This window comes from Tachypleus tridentatus, chromosome 4, assembly GCF_004210375.1.
Source record: "Tachypleus tridentatus isolate NWPU-2018 chromosome 4, ASM421037v1, whole genome shotgun sequence".
Taxonomy (NCBI): Eukaryota; Metazoa; Arthropoda; class Merostomata; order Xiphosura; family Limulidae; genus Tachypleus; species Tachypleus tridentatus.
In genome coordinates, this window is record NC_134828.1 from 12,375,556 (window position 1) to 12,402,480 (window position 26,925).

At 31.9% G+C, this 26,925-nt stretch overlaps 2 protein-coding genes across 3 annotated transcripts in view; both read right to left on the minus strand.

The window, feature by feature from the left end:
- LOC143248576 (uncharacterized) overlaps nt 1-26,694 on the minus strand; it is a 29,323-nt gene extending 2,629 nt beyond the window's left edge. Inside the window, exons 1-7 of the mRNA XM_076497041.1 lie at nt 26,689-26,694; nt 24,203-24,253; nt 8,856-8,921; nt 2,841-2,885; nt 2,572-2,622; nt 1,799-1,918; nt 1,363-1,573 (exon numbers count right to left, since the gene is read on the minus strand). Coding sequence (XP_076353156.1) covers nt 1,363-1,573; nt 1,799-1,918; nt 2,572-2,622; nt 2,841-2,865 — 407 coding nt within the window. The 5' untranslated portion in view covers nt 2,866-2,885; nt 8,856-8,921; nt 24,203-24,253; nt 26,689-26,694. The remainder of the gene's footprint in view (nt 1-1,362; nt 1,574-1,798; nt 1,919-2,571; nt 2,623-2,840; nt 2,886-8,855; nt 8,922-24,202; nt 24,254-26,688) is intronic.
- Nucleotides 1-26,925, minus strand: part of LOC143248232 (inaD-like protein) — a 225,622-nt gene that overhangs the window by 103,401 nt on the left and 95,296 nt on the right. The window lies entirely within an intron of this gene.

A 26,925-nucleotide genomic window follows, 5' to 3' on the forward strand; every position in this document is an offset into this window, starting at 1 on the left:
AGCATGAAGACTTGTGTGAGAATACTTGTTATTCTAAACAGTATAGTCACTCATTATGTATTGTCAGCATGAAGACTTGTGTGAGAATACTTGTTATTCTAAACAGTATGATCACTCATTATGTATTGTCAGCATGAAGACTTGTGTGAGAATACTTGTTATTCTAAACAGTATGATCACTCATTATGTATTGTCAGCATGAAGATTTGTGTGAGAATACTTGTTATTCTAAACAGTATGATCACTCATTATGTATTGTCAGCATGAAGACTTGTGTGAGAATACTTGTTATTCTAAACAGTATGATCACTCATTATGTATTGTCAGCATGAAGACTTGTGTGAGAATACTTGTTATTCTAAACAGTATGATCACTCATTATGTATTGTCAGCATGAAGACTTGTGTGAGAATACTTGTTATTCTAAACAGTATGATCACTCATTATGTATTGTCAGCATGAAGATTTGTGTGAGAATACTTGTTATTCTAAACAGTATGATCACTCATTATGTATTGTCAGCATGAAGACTTGTGTGAGAATACTTGTTATTCTAAACAGTATGATCACTCATTATGTATTGTCAGCATGAAGACTTGTGTGAGAATACTTGTTATTCTAAACAGTAAAGTCACTCATTATGTATTGTCAGCATGAAGACTTGTGTGAGAATACTTGTTATTCTAAACAGTATAGTCACTCATTATGTATTGTCAGCATGAAGACTTGTGTGAGAATACTTGTTATTCTAAACAGTATAGTCACTCATTATGTATTGTCAGCATGAAGACTTGTGTGAGAATACTTGTTATTCTAAACAGTATGATCACTCATTATGTATTGTCAGCATGAAGATTTGTGTGAGAATACTTGTTATTCTAAACAGTAAAGTCACTCATTATGTATTGTCAGCATGAAGACTTGTGTGAGAATACTTGTTATTCTAAACAGTATAGTCACTCATTATGTATTGTCAGCATGAAGACTTGTGTGAGAATACTTGTTATTCTAAACAGTATAGTCACTCATTATGTATTGTCAGCATGAAGACTTGTGTGAGAATACTTGTTATTCTAAACAGTATAGTCACTCATTATGTATTGTCAGCATGAAGACTTGTGTGAGAATACTTGTTATTCTAAACAGTATAGTCACTCATTATGTATTGTCAGCATGAAGACTTGTGTGAGAATACTTGTAACAAATGAGCCTAAACCACAGCTAAACGTCAATCAGAAAGACGAAATGTTCGTTAACCAACAACACATAATTTCATTTCAGTAGGTCAACATAATAATGTTATGTACAGTAATAATGTACATTTACTGAAAATCTAAAATGACGTGTCTAAAACAAACATACGATGGACTGAAGTCCTTGGATTTCAACCATTCCTGGACTTCAGCTGGACTGGATTTAGCTGTTATGTTTAACCCATCCCGGTGACCTAAATTTACTTTCCCCCACTTTCTGTGGGCACTATGACCCAGGGTCATCTGGTCTGTAACTTCTTTCTTCAGTCTGCCATGGGCATCTTTGGGCACTGAGGCATTTCTCTTCTTCACAATGAGGGCTACATCAGGGGATGAATTATAATTATCATTAAAAATAAAAGGCTTAGCTCTAAAAATACATAATATCTTTTCCTTTCCATTTCCATTGTAGTTGCATAAGAATTAATAATTACCATAAACAAGGCTTAGCTCTAACACTCACAATCTGTTTTTCTCGCTATTTACATTTCGGCAACCTATGAACTAGAAGTGGAATTAGTTCGAGGATAAGACTTTACACTTACGTTTCCATGGTTGTGTGAGAGGTGTAGGTGGTAGAGGCGGGGGTGTGGGTGGTTGAACTTTGTTGTTCTGATGTAGAGGTATTGGAGACTTTGCTTTCTTTTTATGGATTTTCATGTTATCTAAGCAAAAGAATAGTAAATATATGATATTACTGAATCATTTTAAATATTTTAAAACATGACACATTTAAATTTTAATGACAAACGTACAAATGTAACACGTATATATATATATACATAATTCCATTTTATCGTAATTTAAAGTATTTAGGGCAAAAATTCATTAAATGTTTTTTTCCAGCTTCAATGCGTGTTTTATATATACCATAACAATATACTAGCAAATACAACCAGTAAAACAGCCTTCTTTAATGTTTATAAACGTTTTCTGTGATAAAGAATAAATCTGAGATCCTATAAAACAGTCTTTTTTAGGTTTAGCAACATATTGTGTGATAAAAAATAAATGTGAGATCCTATAAGCCAGTCTCTTTTAGGTTTAGCAACATATTGTGTGATAAAGAATAAATCTGAGATCCTATAAGAGTCTCTTTTAGGTTTAGCAACATATTGTGTGATAAAGAATAAATCTGAGATCCTATAAGACAGTCTCTTTTAGGTTTAGCAACATAATGTGTGATAAAGAATAAATCTGAGATTCAATAAAACAGTCTTTTTTAAGGTTTAGCAACATTTTATTTATTAGAATAATTTTAGGTGTAATACAAATCTATCATCACACCAAAGTTTGAAAAATTAATTCAATGGCTCACTTGACTGTTTCTTAGATGGATTCAAAGCACCAGGTACCATGTTGCTATTATCTAGTAACAAAGAAGAATGGTTAGTACTTATGTTTTATATGGTAACAAGAAAGAATGACCAGATATTAATATTTTAGTTGGTAACAGCAATTTATTTATAGATCCTAAAAAAAAAGAAGTTAAAATTAAACAGCCAGTAAGTAATTAGTTGAAAAACAGAGGTATTTGATAACTATATGCGACTACTTTTATACCAAATTATTAAAACTAGCACTTACAGATTTTAGGTTCAGAAGAACCCATCGTTGGTGAATCCTGTTTTCCTACAAAATAAGAATAACTCACTTGCATCAAGGCATTTACAAACTCATGAACAAAAGGCATTGATAAAGTTATTAGTATATGTTAAAGGAATATTAGGATAAGGGACACATAGCTGAATGTGTTGTCAAGATAAGAGATACATAGCTGAATGTCTCATCAAGATAAAGAACACACAGCTGAACGTATTGTGAAGATAAGGTACGAACAGAACAAACAACATGACTGGTATTTCAGGTTTCATATTTTTTACAACAAGAAAGATGTGGAGACAATATGTAATATACTGGACCTTCTTAGATTAACTTAATCAAGAAACATTTAATATCCACAGAAGGAAGTCTAATTTATCAAATAATTTCCTAGCTTAAACTAGTCTTGCACAGGTTCTTCCATAACCAATAATGTTCACTTCACAATTGCACATACTTCTTGTATTACCACAGTTAATGTGAAAAATATATCTTACCTCGAAGTTTGTTTTTCTCTTTTTGGTAATGGAAGAGGAAATTTATTGCTTATGTCTTTGAAAAGGGTTAAAAACAAACATTAGAAGGTGTAATTCATAGCGAAAAGAAACAAAAACCTCAGCAGCTCATTATACCATTCATTATATTTAGTATTGTTGGTTGAAAAAACAAAAACTTTAGTCGTGTTTTCTATAATTTACATTTAGTATTGTTGGGTGAAAGAAACAAAAACCTCAGCAGCTCATTATACCATTCATTATATTTAGTATTGTTGGTTGAAAAAACAAAAACTTTAGTCGTGTTTTCTATAATTTACATTTAGTATTGTTCGGTGAAAGAAACAAAAACCTCAGCAGCTCATTATACCACTCATTATATTTAGTATTGTTGGTTGAAAAAACCAAAAACTTTAGTTGTGTTTTCTATAATTTACATTTAGTATTGTTGGTTAAAAGAAACAAAAACCTCAGTAGTGTTTTCTATAATTTATATTTAGTATTGTTGGTTGAAAAAAACAAAAACTTCAGTAGTGTTTTCCATAATTTATATTTAGTATTGTTGGTTAAAAGAAACAAAAACCTCAGCAGCTCATTATACCACTCATTATATTTAGTATTGTTGGTTGAAAAAAACAAAAACTTTAGTTGTGTTTTCTATAATTTACATTTAGTATTGTTGGTTAAAAGAAACAAAAACCTCAGTAGTGTTTTCTATAATTTATATTTAGTATTGTTGGTTGAAAAAAACAAAAACTTCAGTAGTGTTTTCTATAATTTATATTTAGTATTGTTGGTTAAAAGAAACAAAAACCTCAGTAGTGTTTTCTATAATTTACATTTAGTATTGTTGGTTAAAAGAAACAAAAACCTCAGCAGTGTTTTCTATAATTTATATTTAGTATTGTTGGTTAAAAGAAACAAAAACCTCAGTAGTGTTTTCTATAATTTACATTTAGTATTGTTGGTTAAAAGAAACAAAAACCTCAGCAGTGTTTTCTATAATTTATATTTAGTATTGTTGGTTAAAAGAAACAAAAACCTCAGTAGTGTTTTCTATAATTTACATTTAGTATTGTTGGTTAAAAGGAACAAAAACCTCAGCAGTGTTTTCTATAATTTATATTTAGTATTGTTGGTTAAAAGAAACAAAAACCTCAGTAGTGTTTTCTATAATTTATATTTAGTATTGTTGGTTAAAAAGAAACAAAAACCTCAGTAGTGTTTTCTATAATTTATATTTAGTATTGTTGGTTAAAAGAAACAAACACCTCAGTAGTGTTTTCTATAATTTATATTTAGTATTGTTGGTTAAAAAGAAACAAAAACCTGAGTAGTGTTTTCTATAATTTATATTTAGTATTGTTGGTTAAAAGAAACAAAAACCTCAGTAGTGTTTTCTATAATTTATATTTAGTATTGTTGGTTGAAAAAAACAAAAACTTCAGTAGTGTTTTCTATAATTTATATTTAGTATTGTTGGTTAAAAAGAAACAAAAACCTCAGTAGTGTTTTCTATAATTTATATTTAGTATTGTTGGTTAAAAGAAAACAAAACCTCAGTAGTGTTTTCTATAATTTATATTTAGTATTGTTGGTTAAAAGAAACAAACACCTCAGTAGTGTTTTCTATAATTTATATTTAGTATTGTTGGTTAAAAAGAAACAAAAACCTGAGTAGTGTTTTCTATAATTTATATTTAGTATTGTTGGTTAAAAGAAACAAAAACCTCAGTAGTGTTTTCTATAATTTATATTTAGTATTGTTGGTTGAAAAAACCAAAAACTTCAGTAGTGTTTTCTATAATTTATATTTAGTATTGTTGGTTAAAAAGAAACAAAAACCTCAGTAGTGTTTTCTATAATTTATATTTAGTATTGTTGGTTAAAAAGAAACAAAAACCTCAGTAGTGTTTTCTATAATTTATATTTAGTATTGTTGGTTAAAAGAAACAAAAACCTCAGTAGTGTTTTCTATAATTTACATTTAGTATTGTTGGTTAAAAGAAACAAAAACCTCAGTAGTGTTTTCTATAATTTACATTTAGTATTGTTGGTTAAAAGAAACAAAAAACCTCAGTATTGTTTTCTATAATTTATATTTAGTATTGTTGGTTAAAAGAAACAAAAACCTCAGCAGTGTTTTCTATAATTTATATTTAGTATTGTTGGTTAAAAAGAAACAAAAACCTCAGTAGTGTTTTCTATAATTTACATTTAGTATTGTTGGTTAAAAAGAAACAAAAACCTCAGTAGTGTTTTCTATAATTTACATTTAGTATTGTTGGTTAAAAAGAAACAAAAACCTCAGTATTGTTTTCTATAATTTATATTTAGTATTGTTGGTTAAAAAGAAACAAAAACCTCAGTAGTGTTTTCTATAATTTATATTTAGTATTGTTGGTTAAAAGAAACAAAACCTCAGTAGTGTTTTCTATAATTTACATTTAGTATTGTTGGTTAAAAGAAACAAAACCTCAGTAGTGTTTTCTATAATTTATATTTAGTATTGTTGGTTAAAAGAAACAAAACCTCAGTAGTGTTTTCTATAATTTATATTTAGTATTGTTGGTTAAAAGAAACAAAACCTCAGTAGTGTTTTCTATAATTTATATTTAGTATTGTTGGTTAAAAGAAACAAAACCTCAGTAGTGTTTTCTATAATTTACATTTAGTATTGTTGGTTAAAAGAAACAAAAACCTCAGCAGTGTTTTCTATAATTTATATTTAGTATTGTTGGTTAAAAGAAACAAAAACCTCAGTAGTGTTTTCTATAATTTATATTTAGTATTGTTGGTTAAAAAGAAACAAAAACCTCAGTAGTGTTTTCTATAATTTATATTTGGTATTGTTGGTTAAAAAGAAACAAAAACCTCAGTAGTGTTTTCTATAATTTATATTTAGTATTGTTGGTTAAAAGAAACAAAAACCTCAGTAGTGTTTTCTATAATTTATATTTAGTATTGTTGGTTGAAAAAAACCAAAAACTTCAGTAGTGTTTTCTAAAATTTATATTTAGTATTGTTGGTTAAAAGAAACAAAAACCTCAGTAGTGTTTTCTATAATTTATATTTAGTATTGTTGGTTAAAAGAAACAAAAACCTCAGCAGTGTTTTCTATAATTTATATTTAGTATTGTTGGTTAAAAGAAACAAAAACCTCAGTAGTGTTTTCTATAATTTATATTTAGTATTGTTGGTTGAAAAAAACAAAAACTTCAGTAGAGTTTTATATAATTTATATTTAGTATTGTTGGTTAAAAGAAACAAAAACCTCAGTAGTGTTTTCTATAATTTACATTTAGTATTGTTGGTTAAAAGAAACAAAAACCTCAGCAGTGTTTTCTATAATTTATATTTAGTATTGTTGGTTAAAAGAAACAAAACCTCAGTAGTGTTTTCTATAATTTATATTTAGTATTGTTGGTTAAAAGAAACAAAACCTCAGTAGTGTTTTCTATAATTTATATTTAGTATTGTTGGTTAAAAGAAACAAAACCTCAGTAGTGTTTTCTATAATTTATATTTAGTATTGTTGGTTAAAAGAAACAAAACCTCAGTAGTGTTTTCTATAATTTACATTTAGTATTGTTGGTTAAAAGAAACAAAACCTCAGTAGTGTTTTCTATAATTTATATTTAGTATTGTTGGTTAAAAAGAAACAAAAACCTCAGTAGTGTTTTCTATAATTTACATTTAGTATTGTTGGTTAAAAAGAAACAAAAACCTCAGTAGTGTTTTCTATAATTTATATTTAGTATTGTTGGTTAAAAAGAAACAAAAACCTCAGTAGTGTTTTCTATAATTTACATTTAGTATTGTTGGTTAAAAGAAACAAAAACCTCAGCAGTGTTTTCTATAATTTATATTTAGTATTGTTGGTTAAAAGAAACAAAAACCTCAGCAGTGTTTTCTATAATTTATATTTAGTATTGTTATTAAAAGAAACAAAACCTCAGCAGTGTTTTCTATAATTTATATTTAGTATTGTTGGTTAAAAGAAACAAAAACCTCAGCAGTGTTTTCTATAATTTATATTTAGTATTGTTGGTTAAAAGAAACAAAAACCTCAGTAGTGTTTTCTATAATTTATATTTAGTATTGTTGGTTAAAAAGAAACAAAAACCTCAGTAGTGTTTTCTATAATTTATATTTAGTATTGTTGGCTGAAACAGCAATCAGAGAACAAATTAGGGACCTGTTTAAATATATATTATCCTCCAGTGGGAAAGCTGTCAGTCTATAGATGTATAACGTTAAAATACATTGTTCGATTCCCTGCAGCTCACATATCAAATAGCCTAATATGGCTTTGCTCTAAAAAAATGCAACAACCAACCACCCAGCTAATTTATTTTTATAAATAAATAGTAAAATATATTAATAATGTTCGTTGCAAGAAAAAGGAAACATGTATATTAACATTGTTCTAAAACTAACTGTTACATAAAAAATATATCTATTGGTTTATTAATTGATCAACAAAAAGAAACGTCATAACAGGTTTGTTCACTGGTGGAAGTATGGTAATTAATTTTATAAAAATGGTGTGATTACGCTCTATAACGAATATTAACAACATACTTACCTAAACAATATACAACTTGTCACCAGTTTCTTTCACTTTGACATTTTCTTTTTGATTATATTATTTCCATAAGTGTTAGCTTAAGATGCATTTAAACTACTGATTCAACCACTGTGGGCAATCCGTATGTCATGCAGCTCTGATCTAACTGTGTGTCACTCACATATCATCCAGCTACAATCAAAGACTGTGCGTCACCCACATATTATTTAGCTATTACCCAAGACTGTGTGTCACCCATATATTAACTAATTACGATCCAAGACTGTGTGTCACCCATATATTAACTAATTACGATCCAAGACTGTGTGTTAAACACGTGTTAATCAGTTCTTATATAATACCGTATGTGTCACTCAAATATTCACCAGCTATAATCTAAGAGTGTGTGTCAATCACATGTCAACTAGTTCTGGTCCAAGACGCGTGATGGCTTGTAGAGAAAATTATATATGTAAAAATGGCTGGTATTGGTTGAGAAAAATTTTTATGTCGAAACGTTGTTCAGCCCTCTACATAAAAAAATTTCTCAACCCATACCAGCCGTTTTTACATATATACTAGTCCAAGACTGTGTGTCACTTGGCGAGCATGTTTGGTGTGACGAAACTTCGTATCAATCAAACTAATTGTCTGTGTTTGTTTAGTGTCTAAGCGCACAGTTATATCGTGGGATATTACCACTGTGCTAATTGTGGGCACTGAACCCCCTTTCAGCTCGCCCTTTCAGCCGTGGGGACGTTATATTGTACCGTCAGTCTCACTATTCGTTGGTAAAAGAGTAGCCCAAGAGTTGGCGGTGGGTGGTGATGACTAGCTGTCTTCCCTCTAATCTTACACTGCTAAATTAGGGAAGGCTAGCACAGATAGCCCTCGAGTAGCTTTGTGCGAAATTCAAAACAAACAAACAAACAGTACCTTTTTGTTCAGATGGCGCTTTAGGAACTTTCCACAAAGACGAAGGAGGAATTTTATCAGCATCTCCTGGTGGTGATAAATAAAACACACAAGTAATGAAGGAAGGGTGTTTCCAAAATCTTCTGTTATTAGTGAAGAAAACAAACAACCGCTAACAAATGAATAATTTACCTTTTTGTTTCTGTTAGTAAAGCAAATAAAAGAAACAGTAACTTGGGAAAAGTTAAAGTTAAGAAGGTTCTCGATTAGTAATAAAAAACACGTATTAAAATCAGAACAAAGACTCAAAATACAGGGTGGCCCGTAAGACCCTACCCATCCATATGTTATTATATTATATTCAGTAATACTAATGATGAGTTGAAGGCAGCTGTTACCGCGGCATTTGGAACAATAACCCCTTCTATGTTGAGGAAAATGTCTCACAGAACATGGCGTCGCATAATATTATGCAGCGAGAATGAGGGACAGTACACAGATACACTGGATACATAAGATATATGGATGGGTAGTGACTTACGGGCTACCCTGTATTTACTCACATTTTCTGGTGAAGTTTTATTTGTAAATGTCTAAGCGTAGTATAAAAACAACATAAAGATGATTTGTAATGGAATAACATGTGTGGAGTCTTTAAAAAATAGCCCTTATTCTAAACTATGTGCATCGACCTAGCGTTAAATCAGTTTTATATTTATATCGAGTAAGTTCCTACGGGAATTTCTTAGTTACATATACAAATATAGAGGTAACATAACAACAATGCGTCGCGCAATTCTGTAATAAGTTTATCTAAACATAAACATGCATTTTGTGAAATACACACAATTAACAACACATAAAAAAGTCACAGTACTGAGAAGAAAAAGTATTATCCTCAACTTAAATTTATATTTAGTTATTTTAAGAATAATTCGTTTTTACAATGGCTGTTACAAAACTTCAATTCTGTATAACGACATAAATGCCAACAGATGGCGGAACAATATAACCAATAACTCGATGGAGACGTAAGTTTGAAAGCAGAAAAATACAAGCATTTAATACCGTAATCAATTATATACAGTGAAAACATTGTGTTTTAAAGTGTTAAAGATGAATTTTTTCCACTGCAAAATTGATCACAATATTAACATTTCTTAATGCAAGGATTTGTTTAATGGAATGTATTGTTATATACATAGTTTAGTTGTTTTTGAATTTCACGTAAAAACTATGCGAGGGCTATCTGTGCTAACCGTCCCTAATTTAGCAGTGTAAGACTAGAAAGAACGTAGCTAGTCATCATCACCCATCGCCAACTGTTGAGCTACTCTTTTAACAACGGATAGAAAGATTGACCGCACTGTATAACGCCCCCACGGCTGAAAGGGCGAGCATGTTTGATGTGATGGGGATTTGAATCCCCGCCCCTCCATTTGCGAGTCGAGCGCCCTAACCACCTGGCCATGCCGGGTCCTATATACATATAGAGGGAGATGCATAGCATATGACATTATGTATAACATAAGTTGTTTTAAGATATTCTGCTCACTTGGTGAAAGTTCATTTACATTTAACTGGATAAAACTGTCAATCAACATTCTCTATTATCTTTCTATCCGAGGTAAATTATAATATAGGTTTTGTCAGTTTACATGAGAATACATTCCTGTTATATTTGTGTTTGTGTACTATAAGTATAAACCTTAATGAAAGCAAGAATTATCTGTTGTGAATAGAACTGATGAATTACTTGGCATTACTGATCAGATGTGGAAATTTTTAAAGATAAATTTTTAAATATTCAAGGTGAACATATTTCTTATAGAAACAAACGGATAACTAGCTGGAAGTAAAAACCAGGTTGGCTCAGAAAGAGTATAAGAGATAACATTAAGATGGTGATAGTTGGTATTAGGCACAAAGATATACAATGAGTTATGTGTTCTATCCATTACGGTTATCAAAACGTAGTTTCTAGGGGTGTTTGTCCACAGACCTGTCACTATGCCGCTTATAAAATTAAAGTATCATAAATTTAAAAAATTTAAATTGTGTGGTATGACAAGAGATTTAGAAGATTATAGAACAGAAGATCATGAAAGTTGGTGAAACAGGAAGTTAGGACATCGAAAGTTGGTGAAACAGGAAGTTACGACATCGAAAGTGATGTATGAAAAACGGTTGGCTGAAAATGTGAAAAATATTAGTAACGATTTCTTTTTTTAAAAGGTTAACAAATTTTTTGAGGTATGATTGGTTTGTTTTGAATTTCGCGCAAAGCTACACGAGGGCTATCTGCACTAGCTGTCCCAAATTTAGTAGTGTAAGACTAGAGGGAAAGCAGCTAGTCGTCACCACCTACCGCCAACTCTTGGGCTACTCTTTTACCAACGAATAGTGGGATTGACCGTAACATTAGAACGTCCCCATGGCTGAAAGGGCGAGCATGTTTGGTGCGACGGGGATTCGAACCCTTAACCCTCGAATTACAAGTCAAGCGCCTTAACCACCTGGCCATGCCGGGCTCCTTAGCAGTAAAAGACTAGAAGGAAAGCAGATAGTCATCACCACCCGCCGCCAACTCTTGGACTACTATTCTACCAGCGAATAGTGAGATTGACCGAACATTATAAAGGCCTCATGGCTAAAAGGGCGAGCATGTTTAGTGTGACGAGGATTTGAACCCGTGACCCTCGGATTACGATTCAAGCGCCTTAACCACCTGGCCATGCCAGGCCACGAGCTTGTTAGGAACAAATTGGGAAGTTTAAATAATTATAAGTCACCTGGATTAGATAATATTTTCCCAAGTGTTTTAAAGGAGGTTAAAGAATGGACATGTGAGCCATACGCTGTTATTTTTTCGCCAATCCTTGAATAGTTGGCAGGTACTAGAGGATTGGATATTAGCTAATGTAACTCCTCTTTTCAAAAGAGGTGACATAAATTATCCCAGTAATTACAGACCCACTAGTTTTCGAAAAAAGATTTGTAAAGTCTGTTAAAAGATGCTTTCCAAAGTAATTTAACAACGTTTAGAATTTTATTGGATAGTCAACATGGTTTCACTAAGAGAAAATCTTGCCTTGCAAATTTTTTTTGACATTCTTTGAAAGGTTTATTGTTTCTGTACACGAGGGTGGTGATGTAAATTTGATGAATCTGGATTTTCATAAAGCATTTGACAAGGAACCACATAAAAAGTCTTGTAAAAAATTGTCTCTTTAGGCGTAGAATATAAGTTAACAAATTGGATAGAAAAGTGGCTGGATAGAAGAAATCAGGGATTGTTAGAGATTTAGTTCAATCAAACTGGATTAATGTCGCAAGTGAGGTACCTCAAGATTTAATTTTAGGACCTTTGTTCTTTTTTATTTACATTAATTACAAAGACAGATGAAGGAATAGTCAGAATATTACTTAAAGTTGTTGATGATATCAAGGTCTTGAGTGTTGCTGGCTGTGAAGAGGATGTTGCTGATTTACAAAAGGATTTAGATCATTTATTGAGTTGAACAAATAAATGGCAGATGAATTTTAATTATAATAATTGCAAGATAATACTGGTGGGTTATCATAATTTAAATTATAAGTATAATTTGGATGGATATAACTTTAACAGTGTCATAAAAGAAATGGACCTTGGCGTAATAGTTGATCAGTCTCTAAAACCATCCTTGCAGTTTTCTATTGATAGCGGTTGGGAAAATAGGGTTTTGGGTTGTATCTACAGAAATATTGTATACAAGTCTAAAGAGGTTATAAATTCATTTCATATGCCACTGGTTAGGCTACATTTGGAATATTGTGTTCAGTCTTAAACTCCTTGCCTTAGGAATGATATTGAATTGTTGAAAATAATTCAGAAGAGAGTTACTGAAATGGTAGCTGGGATGAAGTGGTTGTCATATGAGGAGAGGCTGAAATATCTCAGATGTGTTTTTTTCTTGAAAAGAGAACACCTAGAGGGGATCTGATTGATATGTTTAATATTGTAGAGGGATCTGATACCATTGACACATTGTTTTTTTTAACAGTGAGAATAATTGGACTGTGGGACACAAATATAAATTTTGGCATAGTAGGAGTCAACTTCATTTAAGACAGTTTTATTTTTCTAACAGGGTAATTGGCTGAAAATTTTATTTTTCTAACAGGTGGCTGGCTGATGGAATGGGTTCCCTTCAGATGTTGTAGACGCAATAAATTTAAAAAGCTTCCTGTGCATTTCAACGATAAGGGCTGGATTTACAATGTTATTGTTGTTGTTTTTTAAAAGTTAAATTTAGTTTAGAGTGTGGAACAGTCAAGATGGAGTAATAGATCCCATGTTGTCTCAGAACGTTATGTTATTATATTGTGTTTAAAATATATACATAGCTATTAGGCTTTAAAAATAGTACCCATCTGACGTTATCAGTCGGTTTATGCAATTTTGAATAAAAAATTTAAAATTTGGTATGTGACTGAACAAAAATTCTGTTTTGGTAACTTTCGTTTTTTTGTTAGAAATGAAATTTACAACTTGAACCTCAGTTCTTGAAACGAACTTTCTAATGTACTAGTAGTATTGAAATAACTTTTCTTGTTGAAGGATCTTTTATTGCAGTCGAATATTAATTAAGTTAACTAATACAAAAACGGGGTTTTGATAACAAAAATTCATTTTTTTAATTATACGGGAAAATTCTTGTGTTTCTAATTCACAGTTAAAAATAAATAGAGCATATAATAAAAATATAAAGACTATAAAATTCATGAAATGGTTATTTTTTGTTATTGTTTTCACTCAAATTTTCAACTAGATACGAGATTCAAATAAAGTATTAGAAAGTGAGATCACTTATACAATAATGTTCACACTGATGACGATCAGTTATACAAAACTTAAAAAAAAAACCAATAATTTATACATTATCAACTGAATATTTCAAACAGAACAGTTTGTACTTTGCTATCAAAAATAATTTTCTTCGTGACAAAGTTTTTCATACATACGTTAGGTATGTATTAATGAAAGTTACTAAATAAGTCGTAGTTCATTAAATTAAGAAACTTTGATAATAAAAAAAAACAGCTAGTCTCGAATGTTGTTTATTACATATGTGCCTCAAACACCTTTGGTGTTACGTACTTAGACACGCCTACCTTTGCTTTGGAACTTTTATCTTAAATTTCCTTTCTTAATGATAATATGAAAGCATTGTTCTTTTCGTTGGTTGGCTCTTTTAAATTGTATATTGAAAATAAGTCAACGTTTTGTACACAAACTGTAAAGAATCAGTCTGTTTCATTCTTTAACATTTTTACAAACGTGAACTCCTGTGCACTGTCATAAACTGTTGCAAGCCTACGTTACAAATGGCGTTAATTAACGTAAAACAAATAAACTTAGTTGTACACAGCAACCACGATAAATAAATGGTTCACTCTGCTTTCAAATAATTATGCGCTCTCTTAACTGTATTATTTACTACCTTTCAACTCACTCTCTAAATAATCTAAAACATCGTGTTTATAATCTAACTTTGAATGTACTGTAACGCTTTATGTTTACATCCTTAGAATTCTTTGAATGTTTTAAGCCTACCTTATTAAACTTGTCTGGTCTTAACGTTATAATTACGTAACATTTAAAATGAAGCATTAAAAATGTAGCTTATAACAACAATGATGGAAAACATATTACAATGCAGATATGTTTTGTTTTTATACATTCCTGTTTATTAAGCCTTTACGGGTTACAAATTAATCTGTTGTGACTTTAGTCGTTATCGTTAAACACGTTGGTTCTTGTTTCGCCGGATTTTTGCGTTTTAAATGGTAAATAATTTGTACTGTATGTAATATCGTGTTGCAAAGTCCTTCTTTTAAATTATCTGATGAAGATAATTCAGTCTACATAACGTTTTAACAGGTTAATCTACCTCTCTCTTAATATTTCTACAAGCTTGAATACTACTGCAACTTTCAGGCCTACATTTTACAATTCATGTTTAAATGGAAACTTAATTGTGCAATTTCACAGCTGATCAATCGAATAACATTGTATTAAATCGCTAACACTAACCCTGTTACTTCGTTAAACTTCTCGTATTTATAACTAACCCCCTGTTCTAGATGTTTCACAAAGCCTCTCAATCATTTCAACAAATAAACAAATTACAAAATTTCTAAACAAACTGTGAACCTGGGCCATCATATATGGCAAACAAAAAATAATTTAAAATAATATTTTTACCTAGTAGTGATTTGAAACTTACATTGGATTAATCAAAAGGAATGTAGAGAGAAACAACTGCAGTCTAGTGTGTGTGTTTATAATTACTGTTTTTACCTTGTTAGGCCTACTGATACCTTTTTACTGGATTTTAACATTTAATCTGTTGAATGTTGTAGGTAAAACTAAAGCCAAAGCCATGAGATGTGTTGGTAGCACTGACTGGAATATATAAGCTGTTATTAGAAACGAATAGGTCTTGCACGTTGTAACAACTAGATACTTTCGTGGTATGTATAACATATACCTGATTCCACGTGTTCGGTTTGTTTGTTTCTTTTGAATTTTCGCGCAAACCTACTCAATGGCTATCTGCGCTAGCCGTCCCTAATTTAGCAGTGTAAAACTAGAAAAAAAGGCAGCTAGTCATCGCCTCCCACCGCTAACTCTTGGGCAACTCTTTTCCAATGAATAGTGGAACTGACCCTCACATTATAACGCACCCGCGGCTGAACGGGCAAGCATGTTTGGTGTGACGGGAATTCGAACCCGCGACCCTCAAATTGCGAGTCGAGTACCCCAACCACCTGGACATGCCGGGTCCTCACGTGTTCGGTGTGTATTTTTTGTAAATTGTTTTTTATTGGGATGGTTTCTCTGGATTATTTGCTAAAAATATAGCCAAGACCAATGCACGTAAGGATAATGAATGAGTTTATTACTTCAATAATGTTTGATACAAACTAATTTCAGTTGTAGGCCTACCTTTATAATGTTTCAACAGAAACTTAGATATGCCTAACTTAAGTTTAGTTGCTTACAGAATTTCCTTACTAATCAATAGATAGCGAACACACTAACTTACTGTTCTATCAACTGACTCACAAAATAATACACCAAGTCACACAATCATTTTAAAATCAGTTCTGGTTTTCTACTTACTATACGAAGTTTATGGATTCTTAACCTTAAATTTTCAGACGACGCCAATTTTAACAAACATCTAAATTAAAATATTGAAAATATAGCTAACATCAGTACAAAGAATTTTCAGTGACTTAGCAAATAGAGTTTAGTTCCCTGAACAACACAGATAAGGTGTTTACTTTCAGTCCACAAATAAAGCTGTTTTTCAAATGGATCCAACATTTTCTAAAAAACAAACTAATGTATACAACTAAGCTGGCCCGGCATGGCCAAGCGTGTTAAGGAGTGCGACTCCTAATCTGAGGGTCGCGGGTTCGCATCCCCGTCGCGCTAAACATGCTCGCCCTTTCAGCCATGGGGGCGTTATAATGTGACAATCAGTCCCACTATTCGTTGGTAAAAGAATCGCCCAAGAGTTGGCGGTTGGTGGTGACGACTAGCTGCCTTCCCTCTAGTCTCACTGCTAAATTAGGGACGGCTAGGACATATAGCCTTCGAGTAGCTTTGTGCGAAATTCAAAAAACAAACAAATAAGCTACGATTTTTTAAAACATTACACTGAAAACGAAAGAAGGATAAGACAGCGTAAGTTTTACACAATAAATACAAATATTTGACGAAATATAACTTAATATAATTTTGTAGAAGAGAAAAAAAAATAAGGAAATTGAAAAATAAAAATGTAGCCAAAAATTGAAAACCCGACATCAAGGTACAAATCATAAGGTGGGTCATTTTGTAGTTTACCCTGATTTTTGTTTTGGTATCGCAAGAAGTCATTCCCAAACTGCTTTGAAGGTTTAACTCAGTTTCTCCGATCGTACACATTAACAAAAAGTAAATATGGGCCCTCAACCCCATAACGTCCCATATATTTACAATCTTTCGCTATCTGCAATCAGAAGTGGGAATATGGTGGCTCACAGAAAAAAAAAAAGGAAAACAAAAAAGAGAAGCAAAAACATTAAGAAAGAAAATTGTTAGAATATAATACACCAACAGGGGAGACAGTAAGATTGTTCTGGAGGTTATTAGTCCAGTCACCAATAGGATGTGTGGACATAAATATTAAGCCTAACATAAATTACTGGTATATCTCTCATATTCCACCCTTTCTAGCAACCACCTGGACTTTCAGTGGCTCTAAAAAAGCTACAACTTTTTTTAATTTCTGTTTGTTTTTGTTTTTTCCACTGGCACTTATTTCGATTTTAAATATTTCGAGTCTCAAACAACCACAGAATAAAATCAGGGGCGGTCAGGAACTGGAGTTTCTCTTCACCCTGCACTTGTTGTTTAGGGTGTGAAACTACTGGACTTTTTCAGGGTTTGACTGCTGGAGAAAATGCTTGTTTTATATTTGCAAGTGTACTTGACCAGGTGCAGTTGGGTGACAATTGCCTAAGATCATCCACACACTGGCAGGTCTCATATAGGGAAGGTGATACAACTACATTAGTCCCACTATATAAAGGTGTGTGGGGGGGGGGGGGTTCTCTCAGCAACTTAAGTCTCCAGATATGCCGCTGTGTCACTTGGGTGACATATAATATTATAAGTTTATTTATGCTAATCTTTTCAAATTTATTTAAATAATTTTTATATTTATTATGAAATACTTCAATTATTCGATTAAGGTCTCTTTCATCAAATGTCATTAACAATTAGTTTTTGTATTAATATCTTAATTATTTAAAATTGCATATTGCTAACTATTTTACAATATCTAAAAAAGCTGTGAATGTAATACTCTATATGGTATTTTTGATGCATTATCCTTTGAGAAGGACGTCTAAAAAACTTGAAATCAGTTCTTTAGTTTGTTTTTTAATTTCGCGTAAAGCTACACGAGGGCTGTCGGCGCTAGCCGTCCCTAATTTAGCAGTGTAAGACCAGAGGGAAGGCAGCTAGTCATCACCACTCACCGCCAACTCTTGGGCTATTCTTTTACCAACGAATAGTGGGACTGATCGTCACATTATAACGCTTCCACGGCTGAAAGGGCGAGCATATTTTTGTGTGACGGGAATTTCAACCTACGGCTCTCAGATTGCAAGTGGAGAGCCCTAACCACCCAGCCATGCCGACGTTTATTATAGATATTATTGTTAGTAATTATGTAAATGTTTAAATCTAAATAATTTGCTTAAGTACCTGATATAGAAGTTTACTCAATCTATAAGATGAATGTTAACAATATAATTACTTATTACTAGATTATTAATACTAACTAAAACGCCAACTTATCTATATGATAAGGTTGTCCAGAAATAAATGTCGTTTTTTAACTGCAAAGTTTAGAAAAGTATAAACCAGTGTTGTAAAACATACTTTAATCAAAGTAAGCACCATTTGCTTCAACATACTTTGTCCAATCAGTGATGACGACAAAAACCCACTTGTAGAGAAATATATATGTAAAAACGGCTGGTTTGGGTTGAGAAAATTTTTATGTAGAGGAGCGAACAACGTTTCGACCTTCTTCGGTCATCGTCAGGTTCACAAAGAAAGAAAGAGGTAACTGACCGACAGCTGACCACATGTTTGAAAAGGGTTGTGTAACTGAGTAACTAAACAAAATACTAAATATGAAAAAAGCCAACACACTTTGACAAACACTTTATTCCAACCTACGTAAAACCGACTCACGCACGCCACAAATATACGGCATCCCCAAACCTCATAAACCAGATTGTCCATTATGACCAATAATGTCCACATATGAATCGTTTAATTACAATCATTGTAAATACATAGCATGAGCATTCTCCAAATATGTAACATCAGCCAGCTCATTCATCAAAGACTAAATTTCAAGTCTAATCTTAATCAACTTAATCATAAAGGCTTAATGGCCAGTTTCGATGTTATATCCCTCTTTACAGAAGTTCCAACCACTGAAGCCTGAAAGATAGCCTTAGAACTCTATATCCGAGACCCTAACTCATCAATAGACATTCCCAGCAACCAATTAGCAACCCTCATAGAATTCACCACGATGAAGACGAGCTTTATGTTCAACAACCACAACTATATACAAACAAATGGTCTAAGCATGGGCAACCCAGTATCACCAGTTCTAGCCAATATTTTTATGACACAAGTTGAAACACAAGCAATTAACACAGCATTACATCCACCACTATACTGGTACAGATATGTAGATGACACAATTGCAGGATTCAGATCTACAGAATACAAACTTAATTTTTTCAATCACATTAACTCTATACATCCCAACATTAATTTCACATGTGAACAGGAAGAAAGCAATCAAATATCATTTCTTAACCTCAAAATTACAAGAACCGATACACAATTTAAAACAGGAATCTACCGAAAAAATCACCCATACTGGACTATACATTCCTTGGGACTCAGCACATGAAACAAAACAAAAACTCAATATACTAAGAAACCAAATAAACACAGCCATAAAACTATGCTCACCAGATAAAATTAACGATGAATTAGACAAAATAAAACAATACTTCATCAACATCAATAAGTTTCCTCCACAAACCGTAGAAAACATTATACGCACACACCTAGACAGAAAGCAAAATCAACTATCAAAAGTATATATATCTCTCGAATCAAAAAATCACGAAACCATATACTGCTGCATACCATATACTCCCGACATCAGCAGACAAATAACCAACATTTGGCAAAAACTAGTAACAAAATATGACATTCCAGTTGGTACCAAATTTATTCAAAAACCAGGCACAAAACTAAGGTCTATACTATGTAAAAAACTACACTGACAAACACCACACCAACATTATTTATAAAATACAGTGTGATAACTGCCACGACTTCTATATTGGAGAAACAAGTAGAAAAATGGAAACCAGATTCAAAGAACATAAAAAGTCACCTTCATACGTTTTCGAACACTGCAAGTCAAATAAACACAACATAACCATACAAAACACCCAAATACTAAATAAACAAACAAACATAAACAAACGCAAAATTAAAGAAGCCTTAATCATACAACAATTCAAGCCCAAAATAAACAAATACAAAGGAACAACTTTATACCTATATTAATAAATATAATCAAACATCTAAGCACGCCCTCTACATTCCTATACTCAGTTACACAACCCCCTTCAAACATATGGTCATCTACCGGTCAGTTACATCTTTCTTTCTATATGAACCAGACGATGACCGTAGAAGGTCGAAACGTTGTTCGCTACTCTACATAACAAATTTTATCAACCCAAACCAGCCGTTTTTACATATATACTTTGTCCAACTTGTAACGATGCTGATTATGCCCTTACTGTAGAATTCAGAGTTTCTATGGTCAATGAACTCCCTCAAAGCTTCTTCTGGAGTTACCTGGTTTTGGAAGCGTTTATTCTTCAAAAAGTTGTCAAAATGCTTGAAAAAATAAAATCTGTAAGGGAAAGGTCTGGGGAATAAGGTGGATGAGGTAGAACCTCGATTCCCAATTCGTTCAATTTTTGAAGCATCATCCTTGACAGGTCTGATTATAACGCCAATTTTCTTGATCTTCAGTCAGCACCTGTAGAACCCACATATCCAACTGTCTTTCTAATCGCACTCAGGCAGTTTGACAATGTTTGATTTGCTTGTGCCTAGCTTTTCTTCAAGCTCACGTACTGTCTGTCTCAACTTAATGTGTTTTCATCTAAGAATGGCTTCCTTCCACGACTTTCATAGTCTTCAAGACTTTCATCTCCATGTTAAAACTTTTAGAACCAACATTGAACTGCACGTTCAGTAACAGATCCATTGCCAAATGCCTAGTTAATGTTCCGTGTAGTTTTGGTAGTTTTTCGTCCAAGTTTGAAGTCGTAGAGGAAAATCAGACGAAAGTCCTTCTTCTTGATGACGAGAAACCCACTTGAAATAAAAATGCATCTCAGAACGGCTGGTATTAACACTTTTATTGATAAGCAGAGAACAGGAAGGTCGAAACGTTGTTCTCTGTTCATCAATGAAAAGTTCTTGTCCATGCTGCCTTGAGAGTTGCGAAACTAACTCTGAGTAGAGTTAAAACAGCAGACAATTAAGACACCTTGTTAGAAACAGACGTTGGATTAAACCAAACAATCAATGATAAGTTACTCAATTTCAGATTCTAAATGTCATCATGAAAATTCCGTCATTTATTTCTGGACAACCTAATAATTCCGGATTGGTAAAATTATTTATAAATTTATTTTCATACACAATAAGGATACAAATTAGTGCCATAACTTCAGCAATTGTAATATTTTATTATTAGTAATAAGCGTTTAAGTTTTTACTCTTATAGATAATTCACCAGGGCACATAACGCATGAACCACCCTATGATTTGTGTGCCGGATGTTGGATATTTATTTCGTGGCTGCAATTTTATTTTTTAAATAGATGTTGTATTTTTCTTCTCTACAAAAAATATATATCTTTATATAATATACGTTTGCTGCATTTCGAGCAAAGCCATAAGACGGCCATCTGCGCTAGAAGTCTCTAATTTAGAAGCGTTAAACCAGAGAATGCAGCTAGTCAACACCACCTATCACTAACTCTTAGGCTAAGATTTCCTGTACACATTTATAAGTATTTCAGTTTATCGGTTCAAATAGTTTATTTGTGCATATTAATTTATGACTTGTTCTTTCGTTGAGCTGGTCCTTATAAATTATTTGATTAAATAATGCGAAGTTCAGTTCACTTAATTTTTACAACTTAGCTTATTTCTCCCTTAACCTTTTATACAAGCTTTATTCGTTGGTAAAAAAAAACAACAAAAAAAAACATAGTAGTGTAAGAGTTGGTGGCGGGTGGTGATGACTAGCTCTCTCGTGTAGATTACCGCTGCTAAATTAGGGACTTTAGTGCATATAGCTCTCGAATGACTTGGCGCAAAATAAAACAAAAACAGGCTTAAAGCTGCTATCATTTGTACGTAGATGTAGGCCTAAGTTCACTAATAATGTGTTTGCTTTCACCAGATAATTCCTCGCTAATAAAACAGCGACTAGCATCAAAATAAACTTGTGTATTCAAGACTAGTCAATCGAGTAACTGAATATACGCAATATTTAATAATGGTTAAACACTTTACCTGCCGCCTACCGACTGAAAACTTTACTCACTTATTATTACTGGCCTGAATTTAACAGACGACTCGTGCAGTAACAATTGTTATTATGCGAACACCTTTTACTACTACAAAACGTAATTACATTTAATTAAAAGTTATCATAAAATAATTAGTATATTTCAACACCTCCTTGTTTTCTTCGGACTCTAAAATTTTTTTTCCGGAGGGAAGATTGTATGTATGTATAATATTTCCACCACACCGAATCTGCTACATCCATTGTAGACGATGCGTTTCGCCCCCATACCAAAAAAACTCACTGACCCAAGTGGGCTACAACGAACACAGAAATAATCGGAATGTTTAAATACGCAATTTTTTTTAAGATATGGCCATGGTGGACATCGCACGGTTGAAATATTACAAACATTTTGTCCGAAGAGAAAAATGTAAAGTATCAAACAAAATGTACCACTAAAAATACAAGAAACGTAATATTTATCAAGATTGTTCTGTTGTTTGCATTATCGCCTGAAACGGTTATCGTTGGTATTGTTAACTACTAACACCAACAATGCAACGACAAAAGTTGGTTATAAATCGTATATTAAAGGTAAAACATGTAGTAGATAACTGAGAATAGACTGTCATTACAACACGGAGATGGTGTAAAAGCTGTGCCGTCACACTAACTTGGACCTTGCGTTTAATGCTGTGTCCCATAGGAGATTTTCTGTGTATCAAAAAGTTTCTTAAAAAAGAACCAATTCCAATATTATTGCAGACTATTATGAAATCTTTCAAAATTCCAACTGGTTAATTCTGTTAATTTAGAGAATGAAAGAAAAAACAAACTGAAAATAATTTTTCTAATTGATTTTAAGCGCCACAACCACTACCTTCAATAAAAATAGATGCAACTTCAGTCCACAACAGATGGGTTAGGGCCATCAAAGAATGAATTAGCCTCTATATCTAAGTTGGTTTTTTTTTCAATTTCACCTCTGGTGAAAGATGAATATTTAACAAACACACATACAGTCATTAATCAGTTGATCCGGTATATAGTATTAAACAAAGAATTTTAATAAATATCGTAACATTATTTATATCCCTAAATTAATTTAGATTACTGTACGATAAAGTAAAACGAACTCAAAGTGCCACAGATAAAAATAATACATATTGGATTAAACGTACATGATTATACTAAAAGTTCACTAAAATGTATACATAAAGGTAAACGTCTTAATACAGCCATTCTAAATTTGTAGTTGATTGAATAAAAAACATTTCTGTCTTATTTTAGTGTACGTAAGTCAATTGCGCGATTCCCATTTTATTAAAAAAATGTGATTGCCACTAGAGGGCAATAGTTCATTTATAAAAAAGCTGTTGTATTAATTCGTATGGTTTTTACAACAGAATGCTCGCATTCAACTCGGATGTTAAATGAATGTAATTATAGGTGAGAAAAATTTAAGTAAAATTAATAAAACGTACAGTCTAAATAGATGTTTATGAATAACGTCTCTACCACTACTAAATGTATTTAAACTGGTAAAAGTTATAGCAGGCAGTGTCTGACAGATTCGTTTTTTACCTTTGCTAGTAAATTACAATTTACGAATTAAAAATGAAAACTTCAAAAAGGTAATTTAGAAGCTTAATAATTTGAAAAAAAAAATGAAAATTACGTAATTAAATAACTTTTAAATTTCTTTTAGCTCACTATTTAGTAATCAAAATTAAGTTGGGTAAGCAAATAACATTGTGGCTTTGCGATATTACACACTAGGCCAACTGCATGATGTTTCGCGTTGTGCGAGGCCTCTGCTTAACACAATATATTTTCAACCTTACCTTTAGTGAAAATATATCCGAAATTATACTTACTAAAATATATTGTGAAAAATTTAACAAAGCATCTTGTATACACTTTATATTTATTTTTAATCGCTGACGGCTACTGATAAAAAAAATATTTTAATTCCACCAATAAATCAAAACTGAGTTATTTAAGTTTATTTTGCTTATCTAACTAAAACACAGTACATGTAGTTCATAAATTGGTTACATGTAACCTAAAATAAATATATTAGTAACTAACGGAATAGTTAATTACAATTATACTACTTACCTTCACGTGAATTTTGTTCTTCTGTTATAGGTGAAGAATTAATATCAGTATCTGGTTACAATGAAAAACCGAAATGTTAGTATTGCCCAATAGGAAACGTTAGTACTAAATAATTATTCAGAATAAAAAAAGACCTAGTACTCATTACTGTAATAAAAGAAAGTCTCGCTACTGCTACAGAAGAAAAAGAAAAATGTATTGAAGAAATTACAGATTTTTAAAACATGGAGTAAGAGAGAGACACACCCAAGAAAGGAGCATCCACAACCTACTTTTAAAATACAGTACATAAAACGATTTGTTTGTTTACTGAATTTTGTACAAAGCTACAGAAAGGTTACCTGCATGAGTCAGGTCTAATAAAACATGCGACAAAGATGAACATATGAACAAATATTAAAAGTGATTATTCTAGTAATTTATTATATAAAATTAACTCAGTCATTATTGTCTTATCACAAGCCTCTCCCACGTGAAGAGTATTTTGGGACGTTTGAACATGTTGGAGTATTGTAAAGTTTTATTTTTGAAACACCAGAATTGAGATAATTAAATAATATAAAAGTGTCCTTCCTTATAAGTGTTTGCACAAATGGGTTACAAGAAGAACAAGAGCATACACAGTGCACACGACAGAACAATCAACACTTTTGTTGTGTACCATATTTTATTATATATTATCAATACCATACACAAAATACAAAGACAACATTTACTTTGTTAAAATAAAAATCAAAACCCATGTTAAAACACACTTTCCTCTGGTTGTAAAGTTATCATTTAGGTAAACTGTAGTGTGTTTAAAGGCTCTGTTGTTGTTTTTTCTTAAGTAGCTCTTAAAGTGATAGACAAAAACCATCTAACTGATGATGCCAAAGCTGCTCTCTCTCTTCTGATATCAAATGTTCCTTTAGTCATTTTTGTCCTCAAGGCATTATACAAAACTCACATACCAGTCTTGACTAACAAATTGATAATATAAGTGGGAGAAGTTAGATTTCTTTCTTATCAATAAGCATACAACAACCCATCTTAAATGGAGTTTGAGTATCATTCCATATGCAAAAATAATAACCCAACAGCCACTCCGTCATACGAATTGTTAATTAAGTGCACGTAGTATTACTTCACTGCTTATTATATACAATAGACAACACTCAACAGATTCGTGTTAATTTCTTTATCTTCATTAAGATTAGTGTTTACCTTAAAGAAAACAAAACCAAAACCCATTTGCTTTAACTATGAAGTTAGCAGAGAAACTAAAAAATGTTGCTTTAATATCAAAAATGTGACAAAATTCTTCCATTTACACAAGATAAAATATAACTAAAGTTTCAATCTAGACTGGAATTGTTACTTGAAAACCAGTGGTCATCAGTGGATACTTAGCAAAATAAAGTTGTGATTAAAAAAACAGTGAATTATGCTTTTACAAAAGGTACTGAAAGAAGTATATTTGAGTTTTTCACTTATCAAAGCTTGAAACAACTTGAGAATATGTTGATTAGACCAGACAAACAAGAAATATAAAATCAGATATTTACAATGATATAAAAGTAATGATTGTTATTTCACATGTCGTATCTTACTACGCTCACCAAACATACTAATATCACACAACAAACAATTTCAAAACATCTTACACTGAGGTACCAAAAAGTAATTACTAAACACATCAAATATCTACATCCTTATTAGTGTGTGAGAATACTATCCAAGATATTTCAATCTTGTGAGACTAACTTGGAATGTATTAAAAACAAAGAAAGAAAAGACAGATGGGTGACGATTCTGCATCTACTTTAGAGAAATGAAACTTTTTAACCCTTGAAAACACAAAATAATTCTACGTGAATACTGTAAAATCCTTTTCGTGTTCTGTCCCTTGTCTTAAACACAGTTTAGTTACATGTGCTTTCTCTTCTTACAACTGACCTTTAGGGTAAGTTTCATATAAAGAAATTTTGAAAAATCTTGAATGAATACCTTGACTGTTTCAAGTAGAAAAATAAAATATGAAATATCAATTGAAACTGTTTACAGTAAATTATGTGATAAAAGGAAAATTTGAAGAATAAAAGGCAAATTATTTACTGTACATCAAATAGCCCACTACCCAAATAAGATATATTCTCATATTATGAAAAATATATATATACCTATATATAATAAAATTGTTTCTCGTCATAAACATGATTCAGTCATTTGACACAGAAAAAAAGCAGTCAGTAGTACACCTTTGAGGTCAGTGAATGATACATTTGTACTGTTCAGCCTTCTCTGAAGTCTCTAGTTGTAAAGCCAATCACTAGAGGACTTTGACACGATGCTGGCCAGATATCTTGGATAACAAAGTAACGAGATATAAAGCAGGTCAACACAACAAGAGCAACAAAGCAGGAATATCTTTTGTTCCACATGGACAGAAACATGAGGCGTCAGTAACAAACCAGCTCAGAAATACCGAAATTCTCCCTTTTTACCTCTGCGTTCCCCGCTGTATCCAGTCGGCTGAGGCAGGGGCAGGAAGCGGTCCTTGCGGGCCCTTATGAAGACTCGAACCAGGGTATATTTCTTCTCGCCTATCTCTCTCTTCAACGTGTTCTCCCTGTAGAAGCAGTAGTTCTTACAGTTATGGTATCCATTATCAAGTTAGCCAAAATTAAATAATATATGGTACATAAGATGAATCCATGTATATTCTACAATTTAATAATAAT